This window comes from Oncorhynchus clarkii, chromosome 9, assembly GCF_045791955.1.
Source record: "Oncorhynchus clarkii lewisi isolate Uvic-CL-2024 chromosome 9, UVic_Ocla_1.0, whole genome shotgun sequence".
Taxonomy (NCBI): domain Eukaryota; kingdom Metazoa; phylum Chordata; class Actinopteri; order Salmoniformes; family Salmonidae; genus Oncorhynchus; species Oncorhynchus clarkii.
Window position 1 is genome coordinate 44112297 of NC_092155.1, and position 19803 is coordinate 44132099.

At 41.6% G+C, this 19803-nt stretch overlaps 1 protein-coding gene across 1 annotated transcript; it reads left to right on the top strand.

The window, feature by feature from the left end:
• The first annotated feature begins 273 nt into the window (after window positions 1–273).
• Window positions 274–14497, top strand: LOC139416373 (short-chain dehydrogenase/reductase 3-like). Its single transcript, XM_071164916.1, has 6 exons — window positions 274–795; window positions 2472–2618; window positions 6768–6887; window positions 10805–11043; window positions 11349–11474; window positions 11714–14497. The coding sequence occupies exons 1-6, from the start codon at window positions 586–588 to the stop codon at window positions 11796–11798; spliced, it is 927 nt and encodes a 308-aa protein (XP_071021017.1). The 5' UTR covers window positions 274–585; the 3' UTR covers window positions 11799–14497.
• The last annotated feature ends 5306 nt before the right edge of the window (window positions 14498–19803 follow it).

The window sequence follows — 19803 nt, forward strand, 5'->3', positions numbered from 1 at the left end:
ACTTCTATATAGTTATGACAGCCTATTGGCAATTCACAACATAAAGAGGTTGTAAACTTGATCAACTTGTAAACTTGATCATGTAACCCCTGTCCTCTGCAATTCATACTTTTTCCCCATGCGACTTTCTCCTCTCGCAGCTCTCTTGGGGGTGGAGAGAAGGAAAATGAGCAACAGCCGTTAACTCACAGTTAAATCGGAGGGACTTTAATCTCCAACAACTGTCAATCAACATTAATGGGCTATATAAAGCCATATTGTCGTCATACCCGTAGTCAGACAGTGCTGGGATTGAAAAGGCTAAACATAGTCGAAGACGTAAAATCCAAATATTGTTGGTTGGTTGGCGCACGCACTGTTGGCATTGGCACTCAATGTCAGCTATTGTCACTGCATGTTCGTACTGTGCCTATTATAACAGAGACTTATGTGTCAACCTCAAACTGGAGTGATGATAATTCTGTCGTAGAGGGGTAGTGTTATGGAGAAGACTTAAAATTCCAACATCTGGCATCCACGCACTTTGGGAAGGTGTGCATTGCCTATGTGGATAGTCCAATTGTATTCTCAGAAAAAGGCATCTTTATGCCTCAAGTCGTAATGGAACTAAATAACTTGGGACACGCTTTGATTTTCCCGTTCAACATCCTCTTCTGCATATTAAAAGCATGCTTTGGGTTGTTGCTCCCGAGCAGACGGAAGGACCTACGTGGAGAGGTGGTGCTGATCACCGGCGGTGGACGGGGCATCGGTCGGCATTTGGGGAAAGAGTTCGCAAAACATGGAGCAAAAAAGGTAAACAATCACTGTGCGCTATTATGCATTTGTGCGTCATTGCGCATATCATCAATATGATAAACGCACAATGGAAAAGCAATCTACTGCAAAACAGCCACCCACCACTGTAGCGTGCTCACATCACTTTGTACAGTTTATGTAATCTTGTTTAAAAAATAAATAGAATATGAACAAGAATCCATTAACATTTTACCTCATGTGAAAGTTGGGGAGAAGAAAGAGCTGTTTGGAGATGGAGAATTTATACTCTATTTGATTCAAGCACAACTTCAAAACCTATTGTATTGTTGTATAGCTTCAGTTCTATTAAAAACGTGTCTGTCACTCTAGGTGTTTGTTTTCCATGTGAAATGTAATTGGGAAAGCACAATTACTCACTAAAGTAGGCAAGTGGAACGGAGCCTGAACTCCTCTCGCCCCCTAGCTGACCTGGTGGATGTATGATGTGTAGTGTGTTCCCTTCCCCATTCATTTCATTGTAAAGGCACACAAACACAGGTGTTTCCTCAGTCCCTGATTGTAAAGGCACACAAACACAGGTGTTTCCTCAATCCCTGTGCTTTACAATGGGTTGATGACAGGTTGGGCGGTTGGCTCCGTAGTGCTACAATGATATTTGACTTTTTAACCTCAACTCTAGCCTCTCCGGGTCCCCAGGGACTGTACAAGAGAGTTCACTGACAGGGTAGTGGAAGGCACAGTTCGGTTCAGTGAAAATATTCCTTTTATCACCAACGCATTTGTCATTGTTGTAAAATGATCTGATGGTTATCTCTGTCTGTGTGAGAGTCTGGTGAATGTGTCTGTGCATGCGTGTCTTGTGTGTGTGTGTAGTGGGGCCAGTAGCTAGACATCCAAGGTTATCAGTGTACGGGGTCCCTCTGGGGACGGATATTAGATCTTTGTCTCTGGTTTTCACTCAAACTGCAAATCAAAGAACTTGTGTCTGCTCAAAATCTCTAGCCAATGCCGCCTCTATGAGCCATTCAATATATAGCACTTTACAATGCAATCTCAAACAGCTGGGAAAGGTGTTAACGTAATAGAATATCATTTCATACCTTGAACTACCTGAGCACTGGTTTAAGAAATGCATGCAATGATCATTAATCTACAAAAAAAAAAAAAAAAAAAATTCTTGCCGCCTAGAAAGCCGATGTTTTATTTGTGATTCCTACAAGATGACACAAGTCCTGGCCTCCCGGGTGGCACAGTGGTCTAGGGCTGTGCCAATAGAGACTCTGGGTTCGCGGCCAGGCTCTGTCGCAGCCAACCGCGACCGGGAGGTCCATGGGGCGACGCACAATTGGCCAAGCATCGTCCGAGTTAGGGAGGGTTTTCCTTGTCTCATCGCACACTAGTGACTCGTGGCGGGCAGGGTGCAGTGCACGCTAACCAGGTCACCAGGTGCACGGTGTTTCCTCCGACACATTGGTGCGGCTGGCTTCCGGGTTGGATGCGTGCTGTACTAAGAAGCAGTGTGGCTTGGTTGGGTTGTGTTTCGGAGGACGCATGGGTGTTGTAGCGATGAGACAAGATAGTAACTACTAACAATTGGATACCATGAAAATTGGGGAGAAAAAGGGGGGAAAAATAAGTCCAAATATGCATTCCCAGTCTCAGACCAATAGACTGTTCTTTTTGACCTTTCGCCCCTGTCTGCCTGTTGTCAGGTGATCCTGTGGGGCCGCACTGAGAGGTGCCTGAAGGAGACCTGCGAGGAGATCTCTCTCACCACCGGAGTTGAGTGCCACTACTTCCTGTGTGACGTGGCCAATCGTGAGGAGGTGTACAAGCAGGCCAAGGTGGTCCGAGAGAAGGTACTGTAGAGAACCTCCGATATACTGTAGCCCCAGCCAAATGAACAACCCAGTTCCTATATAATTTAGTCCAACCAGTCTTTCGAAGGTTGCCTTTGGGATCTTCCACTGTACAGTGTTTTACAGGGATATATGATGTATCAGCTTTAAAACCTGTTGTGACTCGGGGGCAGTATTTTCATTTTTGGAAAAAAAACGTTCCCGTAGTAAACGGGATATTTTGTAAGGTCAAGATGCTAGAATATGCATATAATTGACAGCTTAGGATAGAAAACACTAAAGTTTCCAAAACTGAAAATATTGTCTGAGTATAACAGAACTGATGTTGCAGGCGAAAGCCTGAAAAAAATCCAATCCGGAAGTGCCCCATGTTTTGAAAGCGCTGCGTTCCAATGAGTCCCTATTGAGCTGTGAATGGGCTATCAACCAGATTACTCTTTCTCCGTATTCCCCAAGGTGTCTACAGCATTGTGACGTAGTTTTACGCATTTATGTTGAAGAATACCCGTAAGCGGCTACATTGTGCAAGTGGTCACCTGATGCTGCCAGAGAGATTCTCTGTCAAATACAGAGGTAGCCATTGCTCCAATCGGTCCTACTGAAAAACGAATTGTCCCGATGGATATATTATCAAATAGATATTTGGAAAACACCTTGAGGATTGATTATAAACAACGTTTGCCATGATTCTGTCGCTATTGAGCTAATTTGGAATATTTTTCGCTGTTTTCGTGACTGCAATTTCCGGGCGATTTCTCAGCCAAACGTGAAGAACAAACGGAGCTATTTCGCCAAAGCAAATGTTCCTTTTTTCCAAAAATAATATTTTTGGAAAAAAGGAACATTTGCTATCTAACTGGGAGTCTCCTGAGTGAAAACATCCGAAGCTCATCAAAGATAAACTATTTAATTTGATTGCTTTTCTGATTTCCGTGACCAAGTTACCTGCTGCTAGCTGGACAAAATGCTATGCTAGGCTATCGATAAACTTACACAAATGCTTGTCTAGCTTTGGCTGTAAAGCATATTTTTAAAATCTGAGATGACAGGGTGATTAACAAAAGGCTAAACTGTGTCTCAATATATTTAATTTGTGATTTTCATGAATAGGAGTATTTTCTAGGGATATTTATGTCCGTTGCGTTATGCTAATTAGTGTCAGGCGATGATTACGCTCCTGCATGCGGGATGGGGAGTCACTAGATTTTCTGGTACTTTGTATACTTTTTAGCCATTAGTTCTGAAAGTAGAACTCACGACCAAAGTAGTCCCTGAAAATTGCGTACTACGTCAGTCACGTATGTGGAGATATATGCACCACGTCATGACTCTCTCTGCTATGTGTGCATCTTCCTACCTGTCACTCAAATGGCGAGGGCTAGAACTCAATTTTCTGGGGGGCTGGCCCACGTGAGGGAAAATTAAAAATACAATTAAAAATGTCACAGCTTCCAAAAAAAGTTGCTTTCAAACTAGGGATTTCGTGGCTAATTGAGGTAAGACAGCAATTCTGCTCATAGATTATGCATGTACAGTGCCTTGCGAAAGTATTCGGCCACGTTGAACTTTGCAACGTTTTGCCACATTTCAGGCTTCAAACATAAAGATATAAAACTGTATTTTTTTGTGAAGAATCAACAACAAGTGGGACACAATCATGAAGTGGAACGACGATAATTTTGCACGCCCAATTTTTCAGTTTTTGATTTGTTAAAAAAGTTTGAAATATCCAATAAATGTCGTTCCACTTCATGATTGTGTCCCACTTGTTGTTGATTCTTCACAAAAAAATACAGTTTTATATCTTTATGTTTGAAGCCTGAAATGTGGCAAAAGGTCGCAAAGTTCAACGTGGCCGAATACTTTCGCAAGGCACTGTATGAACTACAGTGACACATTCAGCCCAAAGCTGGAGGTTTAAAAAAACACTTAGACATGCTCTGGAACTTTGGTGACTAACTTCACTAGGGTAGGGGGCAGCATTTGGAATTTTGGATGAAAAGCGTGCCCAATTTAAACTGCCTGCTACTCAGGCCCAGAAGCTAGGATATGCGTATAATATATAGATTTGGATAGAAAACACTCTAAAGTTTCCAAAACTGTTAAAATAATGTCTGTGTATAACAGAACTGATATGGCAGGCGAAAACCTGACAAATCCATCCAGGAAGTGGGAAATCTGAGGTTTGTAGTTTTTCAAGTGATTTCCTATCCAATATACCTTGTCTATGGGGTCAGATTGCACTTCCTAAAGCGTCCACTAGATGTCAACTGTCTTTAGAACGTTGTTTCAGGCTTCTACTGTGAAGGGGGAGCGAATAAGAGCTGTTTGAACCAGTGGTCTGGTTGTAAAGCCTTTAGTTTAGTCACGTGTGAGGCCGTGAGCACGAGTTCCCTTTAATTTCTAAAGACAAAGGAATTGTCCGGTTGGAATATTATTGAAGATTTATGATAAAAACAGCCTAAAGATTGATTCTATACATCGTTTGACATATTTCTACGAACTGTAATGGAACTATTTTGACTTTTTGTCTGGACTAAGTGCCCGCGCATTGTGCATTTGGATTACAGGACTAAACGCGCAAACAAAAAGGAGGTATTTGGACATAGATGAAATTTATCGAACAAAACAAACATTTGTTGTCTAACATGGAGACCTGGGAGCGCCATCAGATGAAGATCATCAAAGGTAAGTGATTCATTTTAACGCTAGTTCTGACTTTTGTGACACCTCTCCTTTGCTGGAAAATGGTTTTCTGTGGCTAGGTGCTGACCTAACATAATCGCATGGTGTGCTTTTGCCATAACACCCTTTTGAAATCTGACACAGTTACATTAAGGAGAAGATTAACTTTTAAAATGGTGTATAATACTTGTATGTTTGAGGAATTTTAATTATGGGATTTCTGTTTTGAATTTGGCGCCCTGCAATTTCACTGGCTGTTGTCGAGGTGGGACGCTACCGTCCCACTTGTTCCATAGGTGTAACTTAACAAGGATTCAAATAAGACATAATTATCGCTCACTTATCAGTCTTGCAATTTAATACAAAGGGAAACTAAGTAATAAAACTGAGGTAAGCCTTTTAACTTCTTGATCCTACTTGAGACGCAGATGTCTCAACTAGGCACCTGGAAATGCAAATGCGCTACGCTAAATGCTAAATGTACTCGTTAAAACTCAAACCTTGATAAAAATTCACAAGCAGGGTATTGAATTAAAGCTACACTCGTTGTGAACCTAGCCAACAAGTCAGATTTTTAAAATGCTTTTCGGCGAAAGCATGAGAAGCTATTATCTGATAGCATGCAACACCTCAAAATGCCTGAATGCGACGTAAACAAAGACTTTGCTTATCCGGCGCTGCACAAAACGCAGAAATAAAATATAAAACATTCATTACCTTTGACGAGCTTCTTTCTTGGCACTCCTATATGCCCCATAAACATCACTATTGGGTCTTTTTTTCGTTTAAATCGGTCCATATATACCCAAAATAGCTTTCTATGGAAGCTGTGTCATTCAGAAAAAAACATCGTTTTTAAACGCTGCGTCATTTTTTAAAATTAAAAAAGTCGACGATAAACTTTCACAAAACACTTCGAAATCCTTTTGTAATCCAACTTTAGGTATTAGTAAACGTTTATAATCTATCAAAATGATTACAGGGCGATGTATATTCAATAGCTCCTCGTCTGCAAATCAATGGCTGCCAATGTCCACATTGAAAACATCCTGGTGGAGACCGGAAGAAACGGAATCCAGATAGTTGGATTTTCCAACAAAAAATTCAATTGAAAATGATGACAATGGCGACATCGTGTGGAATTGCATGCAGGTCGATATTAAATTTTGTCCCCTTTTAACAACCCATGAAAGTGACTTATGGAAATTATTTTTAGCTTTCAGAGAGCAGTTTTTCTTGCGTTTTTCAATTAAACACACGATCTGTTATAGTCACAGCCGTGATTTAACCAGTTTTAGAAACATCAGAGTGTTTTCTATCCACACATACTAATCATATGCATATACTATATTCCTGGCATGAGTAGCAGGACGCTGAAAAGTTGCGCGATTTTTAACAGAATGTTCGAAAAAGGAAGGGGTAGACTTAAGAGGTTTTAACAGAATGTTTATTTTTGTCTCTTAGGTAGGCGACGTCACCATTCTGGTGAATAATGCAGCAGTGGTTCATGGGAAGAGTCTGATGGACAGTGACGATGATGCCCTGATGAAGACTCAACACATCAACACACTGGGCCAGTTCTGGGTGAGTGTTGAAAAATATATTTCCTTTAGATAAGTACTGTATGTTGATACAGGAAAGTACTAATTCGTTATGGCTTGTATTATGTATTGAAGCATTTTATGAATTGATTTGTTTCAGTTATTTGAAATAAGGGTTGTCTTTCCACATACAGTGGGGCAGAAAAGTACACTGCTCAAAAAAAGGGAACACTTAAACAACACAATGTAACTCCAAGTCAATCACACTTCTGTGAAATCAAACTGTCCACTTAAGAAGCAACACTGACAATAAATTTCACATGCTGTTGTGAAAATGGAATAGACAACCGGTGGAAATTATAGGCAATTAGCAAGACACCCCCAATAAAGGAGGGGTTCTGCAGGTGGTGACAACTTCTCAGTTCCTATGCTTCCTGGCTGATGTTTTGGTCACTTTTGAATGCTGGCGGTGCTTTCACTCTAGTGGTAGCATGAGACGGAGTCTACAACCCACAAGTGGCTCAGGTAGTGCAGCTCATCCAGGATGGCACATCAATGCGAGCTGTGGCAAGAAGGTTTTCTGTGTCTGTCAGCGTAGTGTCCAGAGAATGGAGGCGCTACCAGGAGACAGGCCAGTACATCAGGTGATGTGGAGGAGGCCGTAGGAGGGCAACAACTCAGCAGCAGGACCGCTACCTCCGCCTTTGTGCAAGGAGGAGCAGGAGGAGCACTGCCAGAGCCCTGCAAAATGACCTCCAGCAGGCCACAAATGTGCATGTGTCTGCTCAAACGGTCAGAAACAGACTCCATGAGGGTGGTATGAGGGCCCGACGTCCACAGGTGGGGGTTGGGCTTTACAGCCCAACACCGTGCAGGACGTTTGGCATTTGATAGAGAACACCAAGATTGGCAAATTCGCCACTGGCAACCGTGCTCTTCACAGATGAAAGCAGGTTCACACTGAGAACATGTGACAGTCTGGAGACGCCATGGAGAACGTTCTGCTGCCTGCAACATCCTCCAGCATGACTGGTTTGGCGGTGGGTCAGTCATGGTGTGGGGTGGCATTTCTTTGGGGGGGCCGCACAGCCCTCCATGTGCTCGCCAGAGGTAGCCTGACTGCCATTTGGTACCGAGATGAGATCCTCAGACCCCTTGTGAGACCATATGCTGGTGCGGTTGGCCCTGGGTTCCTCCTAATGCAAGACAATGCTAGACCTCATGTGGCTGGAGTGTGTCAGCAGTTCCTGCAAGAGGAAGGCATTGATGCTATGGACTGGCCCGCCCATTCCCCAGACCTGAGTCCAATTGAGCACATCTGGGACATCATGTCTCGCTCCATCCACCAACGCCACGCTGCACCACAGACTGTCCAGGAGTTGGCGGATGCTTTAGTCCAGGTCTGGGAGGAGATCCCTCAGGAGACCATCCGCCACCTCATCAGGAGCATGCCCAGGCGTTGTAGGGAGGTCATACAGGCACGTGGAGGCCACACACACTACTGAGCGTCATTTTGACTTGTTTTAAGGACATTACATCAAAGTTAGATCAGCCTGTAGTGTGGGTTTCCACTTTAATTTTGTGTGACTCCAAATCCAGACCTCCATGGGTTTATACATTTGATTTCCATTGATAATTTTTGTGTGATTTTGTTGTCAGCACATTCAACTATGTAAAGAAAAAAGTATTTAATAAGAATATTTCATTCAGATCTAGGATGTGTTATTTTAGTGTTCCCGTTATTTTTTTTGAGCGGTGTGTATATATACATACAGTACCAGTCACATTAAAAATCCTACAATGTGATTTTCTGGATTTTTTTTTCTCATTTTGTCTGTCATAGTTGAAGTGTAACTATGATGAAAATTACAGGCCTAATCTTTTTAAGTGGGAGAACTTGCACAATTGGTGGCTGACTAAATACTTTTTTTGCCCCACTATGTTGATACCACAATACAGTGCCTTGCGAAAGTATTCGGCCCCCTTGAACTTTGCGACCTTTTGCCACATTTCAGGCTTCAAACATAAAGATATATAACTGTATTTTTTTGTGAAGAATCAACAACAAGTGGGACACAATCATGAAGTGGAACGACATTTATTGGATATTTCAAACTTTTTTAACAAATCAAAAACTGAAAAATTGGGCGTGCAAAATTATTCAGCCCCTTTACTTTCAGTGTAGCAAACTCTCTCCAGAAGTTCAGTGAGGATCTCTGAATTATCCAATGTTGACCTAAATGACTAATGATGATAAATACAATCCACCTGTGTGTAATCAAGTCTCCGTATAAATGCACCTGCACTGTGATAGTCTCAGAGGTCCGTCAAAAGCGCGGAGAGCATCATGAAGAACAAGGAACACACCAGGCAGGTCCGAGATACTGTTGTGAAGATGTTTAAAGCCGGATTTGGATACAAAAAGATTTCCCAAGCTTTAAACATCCCAAGGAGCACTGTGCAAGCGATTAATATTGAAATGGAAGGAGTATCAGACCACTGCAAATCTACCAAGACCTGGCCGTCCCTCTAAACTTTCAGCTCATACAAGGAGAAGACTGATCAGAGATGCAGCCAAGAGGCCCATGATCACTCTGGATGAACTGCAGAGATCTACAGCTGAGGTGGGAGACTCTGTCCATAGGACAACAATCAGTCGTATATTGCACAAATCTGGCCTTTATGGAAGAGTGGCAAGAAGAGAGCCATTTCTTAAAGATATCCATAAAGTGTCGTTTAAAGTTTGCCACAAGCCACCTGGGAGACACACCAAACATGTGGAAGAAGGTGCTCTGGTCAGATGAAACCAAAATTGAACTTTTTGGCAACAATGCAAAACGTTATGTTTGGCGTAAAAGCAACACAGCTGAACACACCATCCCCACTGTCAAACATGGTGGTGGCAGCATCATGGTTTGGGCCTGCTTTTCTTCAGCAGGGACAGGGAAGATGGTTAAAATTGATGGGAAGATGGATGGAGCCAAATACAGGACCATTCTGGAAGAAAACCTGATGGAGTCTGCAAAAGACCTGAGACTGGGACGGAGATTTGTCTTCCAACAAGACAATGATCCAAAACATAAAGCAAAATCTACAATGGAATGGTTCAAAAATAAACATATCCAGGTGTTAGAATGGCCAAGTCAAAGTCCAGACCTGAATCCAATCGAGAATCTGTGGAAAGAACTGAAAACTGCTGTTCACAAATGCTCTCCATCCAACCTCACTGAGCTCGAGCTGTTTTGCAAGGAGGAATGGGGAAAAATGTCAGTCTCTCGATGTGCAAAACTGATAGAGACATACCCCAAGCGACTTACAGCTGTAATCGCAGCAAAAGGTGGCGCTACAAAGTATTAACTTAAGGGGGCTGAATAATTTTGCACGCCCAATTTTTAAGTTTTTGATTTGTTAAAGTTTGAAATATCCAATAAATGTCGTTCCACTTCATGATTGTGTCCCACTTGTTGTTGATTCTTCACAAAAAATAGTTTTATATCTTTATGTTTGAAGCCTGAAATGTGGCAAAAGGTCGCAAAGTTCAAGGGGGCCGAATACTTTCGCAAGGCACTGTATATGAAGGGGAGAAGTTATGTTTTTAGAACTCTATCTACTACTGGTCTCAATATGACTCCGTGTTTGAAATGAAGGTTAAATAAAAATAATTAAAGAATCAATAGATCTGAAATCAAATGCTGGTACCTGAAGGCTTGCTGACACTGTTAGAAGGATCTCATGATGTTGGAGTTTGTCTTCTGATTTGCTCTGATGGGATGTGGAACAGGTTCGGTTCCCCAATTCCCTCTGAGTCTGCAACTCCTCTCTTATTCTTGCGAATTCCTGAAGGTAGGAAGGGAACTCATTTTGAGAGAAGCGTGAATGAACGGCTTGGGAATAGTAGTGAGTGGAGCAGAACAATGTGCAGACGATCATGTTTCTCTCTTTCTCGCTCCCTCTCTCCAGACCACCAAAGCTTTCCTACCCCGCATTCTGGAACTTTGCCATGGCCACGTGGTGTGCATCAACTCCATCCTGTCCCTGTCCTCCATCCCGGGGGCCATAGATTATTGCACCTCCAAGGCATCATCCCTGGCCTTCATGGAGAGCCTGACCCTGGGCCTGCTGGACTGCCCAGGGGTGGGCTGCACCACCGTGCTCCCCTTCCACACCAACACAGACATGTTTCAGGGCATGAAAGTCAGGTGAGTGTGCCCACCATGGGATACCATACATTGGAACTACCATATATTGAGTCTACCATATATGGCACTCTAGTTGTTTTACAGTGGGTCAGCCAGTAAGCACAGTCAGCACACAGAATTGACACATGGACTCAGAGGTTCCATAGAAAGCAATGGATGGAATGTCTACACGGACCAATCCCATTCACACATCAGTAACAGGAAGTCTGAATCGATATTGTGAAAGAAATTCACCAAGACACATTTGACAATATGACTTACAGGGTTAAATGAAGGTAAAGTGTTGTAATGTGTTCATCCCCCAGATTCCCTCAGCTCTTCCCACCGCTGAATCCTGAGCTGGTGGCCCAGCGGACGGTGGACGCCGTCCGGACCAACACGCCGTTCGTCTACTTACCATGGACCATGCACGCTCTCGTTATCCTCAAGAGGTAGGGGAACCGAATCCCAGGCACGACACCAGAGTAGCCTACTACTAAGTTAGATGAGGCGGTGACACTGGGTCTTCTGAGTGCCAACATCTGTGTTAGCCCTCTGAACTAAAGCCCTAGGGATTAGCTTGGGGAGCTAACACAAGTCTTCAGGTCTCAGACAAAGTTCACCTTCATCTAAGTGTGGTTCAATGATCTACCTCTGTTAGATAAACATGCTCCATTCTCTTCTCCAACAGCCTCCTGCCTCAGGCGGCCCTGGAGGAGATCCATCGCTTCTCAGGGTGCTACACCTGCATGGACACCTTCAAGGGACGGACATAGGAATGGAGGCCAGGCACGAGTACTGCCCTGGTCGTTCTTGAATTGCGGTGGCATTTGCGTCGCTTGCCTTTGCAACCATGAAAAACACATTTAAAATGACATAGTTACACATCATAAATGTTTTTGTATATATTTAACTGTTTATAAATGGTAGAACATAATGCAAGTCCTTTATCCTGCAGAACTGTGGGTTTAGGCATTGTTTAAAGTACTTCAGGTATGCAAATTGGCTTGTCCCACTAGTGATGTGTAGAATTGTAGTGTTTTAGAGATGCTGTATCTATCTATTATTATGAATGCTAGAAAGTGAACTAAACTATTTAATATATTGTATAGATCAATTTAAACAGGCTATTTAAATACCTAATTTTCTTTACTCGTATAATGTGTCACTCAGTTTCATGTCATTGGTGTTACCGCCTTGAAAATCACTCATTACAAAGATGAAGGGAAGGGTCTATATTAAAGGGAACTCTTAGCTAATCACACCCTTTTAGTATGCCATAACTTGACGGATTCCATTGTTAACTTGGTGTGTCTAAATCCAGTGTCTGTTGGTGTTTAGATGAAGGGGGAAAAAACATTGTGAGCAAAATAATTAATCATATTACTTTTAAAGGATTGTTCACTTTAGATTTGAGCATTTGTGGCCTCCATGTCAGAAAATACCTAAAATGTCTCATTGGTGTTACCATCCTTGGTGTTAATAATCCACCTGGTGGCATAATGGTGAAACATTTGTTAAGTCATTAAGCTACCATATTCATTTATTTAGAATGGGGAAAATGTACCCAAATACACAGACTAGCAAAATGAAGTACATTTTCTCCAATGCCATGCCCAAACGCCACTGTAATTCAAGAATTACCTGCACATTAGAAACATTAACGTCGCAGCTTGGGCACCTGTTGTGTAGCTCTTAGTGCCGTCTAAAAATGAAATGACAGTTGCTAATGGTAGAGCACAGACGGGGCCTTCAGAAAGTATTCACACCCTTGACATATTCCACAATTTGTTTTACAGCCTGAATTCAAAATGGATTACATCTCAAATATTCTCGCTCACGCATCTACACAATACCCCATAATGGCAAAGTGAAAACATGTTTTTAGACCTGTTTTGACAATGTATTGAAAATTAAATATCTAATTTACATAAGTATTCACACCCCTGAGTCGATACATGTTAGAATCACCTTTGGCAGCGACTACAGCTGTGTGTCTTTCTGGGTAAGTCTCTCCAAAAGCTTTGCTCACCTGGATTGTAAAATATTCGCACATTGTTCTTTAAAAAAATTCTTCAAGCTCTTTTCAAGTTGGTTGTTAATCGCTAGACAGCCATTTTAAAGTCTTGCCATAGATGTTCAAGCCAATTTTTTTTAATTTTTTTTATTTTTTAAAGTCAATACTGTAACTAGGCCACTCAGGAACATTCAATGTTATCTTGGTAAGCCACTCCAGTGTATATTTGGCCTTTTATGTTATTGTCCTGCTGAAAGGTGAATTTGTCTCCCAGTGTCTGGTGGAAAGGCAGACTGAACCAGGTTTTCCTCTAGGATTTTTGCCTGTGCTTAGCTCTATTTAGTTTATTTTTAAAGCATACCCATAACATGATGCAGCCGCCGCCATGATTGAAAATAAGAGTGGTAATCAGTGATGTGTTGTATTTGCCACATATTTTGCAGTTTTACTTTAGTGCCTTATTGTAAACAGGATGCATATTTTGGAATATTTGTTTATCCTGTACAGGCTTTCGTCTTTTCACTCTGTCATTTAGGTTAGTATTGTGGAGTAACTACAATGTTGTTGATCCATCCTGGCTTCTCCTATCACAGCCATTAAACCGTTTAAGTCATCATTGCACTCATGATGAAATCCCTGAGCGGATTCTGTCCTCTCTGACAACTGAGTTAGGAAGGACACCTGTATCTTTGTAGCGACTGACGGACCTTACAGATAATTGTGTGTGTGGGGGATACAGAGAGGAGGTAGTCATTCAAAAATCATGTTCAACACTATTATTGCCTACAGAGTTAGTCCATGCAATTTGTGATTTGTTAAGCAAAGTTTTACTCCTGAACATACTTAGGTTTGCCTTAACAAAAACAGAATTCCCATGTTGACAATAGGGGGTATTGTGTGTAGGCCAGTGACACAAAATCTCAAATCAATTTAAAATCCAGGCTGCAACATGACGTGTGGGAATAAGTCAAGGGTATTAATCATTTCTAAATGTGCTGGTTGTCATAAAGGGTCTCTCTACTTCTATCGATCTCTGGGTAATTAGTCAAAAAGTGTTACTTCCCCCTCAGTTCTTTCATTTATATTTAAACCTTATTTTACCAGGTTAGTTGACTGAGAACATATTCATTTACAGCAATGACCTTGGGAATAGTGACAGGGGAGAGGAAGGAGGATGAATGAGCCAATTGGAAGCCGGGGATGATTAGGTGGCCATGATGGTATGACAGACAGATTGGGAATTTATCCAGGACACTGGGGTTTACACCCCTATTCTTACAATAAGTGCCACGGGCTCTTTAATGACCTCAGAGAGTCAGGACACCCGTTTTAACATCCCAACAAACGACAGCACCATACACAGGACGATGTCCCCAATCACTGCTTTGGCAAGCCAGCAGTGGGATGCAGGTTCTCCCCTATAGTGTAAAATGCTGTATTAAATACTTATTATACATTTATTATTGTGTGATGTGTGTGTAGACAGATCCAGTCTTCTCTGTGTGCTTGCTCGTGTTCTGCCAAAGCCTCCAGCCATCTCATGGTCAACATTCCTGTGCTGCAGCCCTGCCAATTGTGAGCTCATTGTTCGCTTTGTTAGGGTTGTCATAACACTCTCTCAGCTCCATAGGAAAGCGTACCGGAGAAGCTCCTTCCATTGGAAGACCCATGGTTTAAGGGGGACACAGGCAATACAATCAACATTTTGAGAATCATCATTCATCTGACAAACAGGAGAAAATGTGTTTGATCCTATACTGTGCCTACTGAACACACTTCCCTCTCAGCTCCATCTTTTAATATTCTTTAGTGCGGTTATCAATCTGGGACACAGAGACCAGTAATATCCGTTTTTCTACGTTCTGTTAATAACTTGCCTTTGCTAGGTAACGGCAGTCATTCAGGTTACGTTTTAATGGTTATTGTGGTTAGCATTCAGGTGTAGATATTGAACATTCAAATTTACGAACAATGACGTATCCAAATCTTGTTCAAAGAATTCTTGTGGGCAAAAAACTGTCAAAGTTATTTGATAAAACAAATTCACTTGGTTATATTTATGTGCACAAATGCAGGGGAGGCTCATCCATTACTATAATACTACTTTGGCCAATTAGATACAAAAGTGATAAAGTGATTGTTTTAGACTAGAAAAGTTTTAGAATGTAATGGCACAACCTCTGAGTGTGTGTTGGAGAAGACCGGTCAAATCTCAGGGGGCGAGTTCATAGCAAGGTTAGCCAAACAGCAGACAGATTTGAGGAGGTGGTTGGACAGACCGAAGATTCCCCCTGTCCTGAACTCTTCACCCTGAGGCCTTGGAAGGCAGGCAGCTCTCTTGAGTGGAGATTCAGGTAGAGGAGAGGTGCATCAATTACCAGTCTTTAACATTCACAAAAGTCTTGTCCGACTTGTGAAACTAGAGAAGGGGGATGCTGCTGTGTGCAAGGAAGGGAGCAAACAGCATACACCGTGGTACGTGACAGACAATGCACCAATAAAAAATGTCCATCCTCCTAGTTAGGCTTTAGATATATTGACTTGGGTTCTTCTAAAGTTGGTGCTGCTGCCCTCTGTAAAGAGAGAGAGATTTTGCTTGCCACTACCTCAATTTCTCTGTTGATGCAAATGATTTGTGAAACCCCTCCATTACTACCAATTACCTCGGTATGCATAGGCTCCTAGCAGCCTTCATGTGAGCAAGCGAGGCATTGAACTCAGGGCCTCTCTCTCTCTCCGTAACACAGGTTATCTTACAACATTCACACAACATTCATCTGATATTCAAATGTAATGAAAACTCGTCCGCGTAATTGTCCAAGATCTATTTGTATACGTTTTCATAATCACATGGCTTCTGGAATCAGACAGACTTCAGAGCCTGCATCCAATCATTGCTCAAACACACTGAAACTCTGGCCGTGGATTTGATTGAGCTGGCTTTAAAAGACTTCAGCAACTCCAGCGAAAGAGGCAGGGAAGTCCAAACGAGCAAGGATTGTGTCTCACAGTTCCGGGAATCTTTTAATTCAACATTTTCTGTCTGTTTTAGATCACTGCAGCTTCATGGGGGCTCAATAGGGGTTTGCGGTCTGATCCGTTGCAAAGACTCTTTCTAAACCTCCTTAAAGACATGCTCCAGAACTTTGGCGAATACTAAGTATTTTTTAAACCTCCCACTTTGGGCTGGATGTGTCCACGTGTAGTTCATACATGCATAATTTATGAGCAGAATTACTGTCTTATCTCTATTAGCAACTAAATCCATAGTTTGAAAGCAACTATTTTTCTGGAACTTGTGCTGCGCAATTTTCTCTACGGGCCACCCCCCTAGCAAGTCGAGCTTAACCTTTGACTTCTTAGACAATAGGCTAAAAATTAGGCCAGAAGTGGGCAAACTTTTTTTCTGGAGGGCCACAACAGGATTTTGAAATTTAATGGATGGCCGCAGAGATTTTTATATATATATCTTTTACCTTTATTTAACCAGGTAAGACCCCTTGAGGTTAAAAACCTATTTTGCGAGGGCGACCTGGCAAGAAGGCAAAACAGGGAAATAGCAGCGTGTACATAAAATATTACAGAAAAAATACAAAATACACACAAAAGACAATGTGTTACAAGTTACAGATACAATTGAAGATTAGAAACAACTGCAGCTATGAAAACAGGCAAGGACACTAACTCCCCTAACTTTAATATCTTTTGAAGCATGTTCCAGGATGAAGGGCATTATGGGAAAAAGATTGTTTCCCCATCTCAGTTCTAACCTTAGGAAGAGACAAGGACAGCAGCGACTGTGAACTGAAGACTGTATACAAAGGGATTTGTCCCATCAATGCTTGGTACACAAAAGTGTACCAGTGCTTTAGCCTCCTGTACAATTCAATTTGCGAGCCAGAAAAATTGCATTTATTTGAATATATATATATATATATATAATATAATATATAATTTTTTTTATATAATTTTTTTTATGCATGCCAGAAAAGCCACTACACAACACAACACTAAACAATACATAAATGGCACTATAACGGTGACAAATGGTGTCCGCAAACTGTTAGGGCCCACATAAAGCTATCCCAACAGCAGAGTCCCAACAGCAGTACCAACACCTTACCACTGCTACACCTGGCTATCAGCAGAGCCTTGTCTGGCAGCAAAACAGTTCATTCAGCCTCATTTACTGCCCTTTAAAAAACATAGCTGATATGGCTGACTTGCCTAAACAAGTGTTGTTTCTACCAACAATTTAGATGTACAAACTATGGCATAAGGGGACGACGACTGGATAAGAGGCAATCCATAATTTCGATTAAGACATTAATAAGCGAGCTAGGACAGACGTAGTCAATATAACTATTGTTCAGCACCTTTGTTCAGCACTTTTGAAATGTACAGCGACAGAATTCAGAACATGAGCCGTTCTTCCAGTATTCTCCCTGTACACCAAGTCAGAACCGTAGGATAAATAAAGGGGGAATATAAGAAGACAATGAAAGCTAGTACAATATTCGATGATGACATTTCTCTACAACAGGCTATAGGCTAAATGTGCACCACCAAGTCAGAACAGTAGGGGGAAAGGGACCAAATTATTAGGGTGAGGCACATGGGCTACTAACAGCTTACTACACAACATACACTTAGGATTACTTTCTTAGTTACAATATACATATCTCCCGGGAATATTACATAATTTATGCAGCAGCATACAATACATTTTTGGACTTTGTTGTGCTGTGCTCACTTGAACAGGAAGGTGGCACGGAGGCCCTTCATTGGAAATGTTATCATAAAGGTCTGTCATTCTCTTGATTTATGATGCTTTCAAGACAACTGGGACCTCGGAAAAAGGAAAAAAATAATGCTGCATCATGATGTCAGTGATCTTCAGGTCAGAGCTCTAGAAAGAGGCCCGAGTTCCCAACTTGGAATTCCGAGTTGGATGACCTTTCAAAACCTATTTTCCCAGTCGGATCTAGTTTTTTTCAGTGTTCCCAGTTGTCTTGAACTCACTAAAGTCTCAGATTTCCCAGTTCAGAGTTTCTAGTTGTTTTGAATGTGGCAGAAGTCATGCTGGATTGACAGCATGGCCAATGTTGAATGTTAATCCTTTTAAGCTTGGAAAAGAGACCCTTAAACCCAAACGTGCACCACACACCCGCTCCACTAAATAGCAGACTAGTGATTGCTTTGCAATGCTTGCAGTTAGCCACTGATTCCTCCAAACCACTCATTGTTGAATTTGCGATTTCAAACTTGTTGTGTAATGTTTATGTCCAATGGCCGATGAGCACCAACATGTTTTATCTATAATTTATTTTCATATGACAATGGTTGAAAAGGATTTGCCAGTAGATTGTCAACTTCATTCATGATGACTTCTAGCTTGCTAGATAAGATTTTCAAAGTATGATGTTGACATGATCAGTCTGAAAGTATGATGTTGACATGATCAGTCCATTCAAAGCTATGGTACATATAACGTGATTTGACATAATTCTATCTGTTGCCAATGACCTTGAGCCTTCTTGGAAGGGCACTTCTAATGTAATTCTAATTTTCGAGCTCTCCCCATAGATTTTGAGGTGAAGTAGTGACCCATGACTGACTGAACACTGTGCCAAATCACGGCACTACTAGAGAAGATTACCAACCCCATGCACTCCATATTTTCAGCTGGCTGCCCCACCACCACCACAGAAAGCACTGAGTTAGGCTGAAACACCTAGATTTTGGAGCTGCCTTGCTCAAGAAAGAAAAAAAGAGACCATGTTTGTATGCGGCTTTATTAACTAATTATTATTTCATTATTTTACGTTGTTTGCAAACTGATGTGACTAATGCCAAAATAACATGCAAAACAGGCAACAACACAATTTTTATTTTTATTTTAGCGTTGAATGACACATCGCCACTGTTCACACCCCTTGACTTTTCCCACATTCTGTTGTGTTCCAGCTTGGATTTAAAATGGATTAAATTTAGATTTTTTTCTCAACTCGCAATGTCAGTGTAATTTTGTTTTTATACATTTTTACGAGTTATTTAAAAATGAAAGGCTGAAATGTCTTGAGTCAATAAGTATTCAACCCCTTTGTTAAGGCAAGCCTAATTAAGTTCACAAGTAAAAATCTTCTTAACAAGTCAAATAATAAGTTGCATGGACTCACTCTGTGTGCAATAATAGTGTTTAACGTGATTTTTAAATGACTACCTCAGTCGAGTAGTGAATTTCAAACACAGATCCAACTACAAAGACCAGGGAGGTTTTCCAATGCCTCACAAATAAGGACACCTACAGTGGGGAGAAGTATTTGATACACTGCCGATTTTGCAGGTTTTCCTACTTACAAAGCATGTAGAGATCTGTTATTTTTATCATAGGTACACTTCAACTGTGAGAGACGGAATCTAAAACAAACATCCAGAAAATCACATTGTATGATTTTTAAGTAATGAATTAGCATTTTATTGCATGACATAAGTATTTGATACATCAGAAAAGCAGAACTTAATATTTGGTACAGAAACCTTTGTTTGCAATTACAGAGATCATACGTTTCCTGTAGTTCTTGACCAGGTTTGCACACACTGCAGCTGGGATTTTGGCCCACTCCTCCATACAGACCTTCTACAGATCCTTCAGGTTTCGGGGCTGTCGCTGGGCAATACGGACTTTCAGCTCCCTCCAAAGATGTTCTATTGGGTTCAGGTCTGGAGACTGGCTAGGCCACTCCAGGACCTTGTGATGCTTC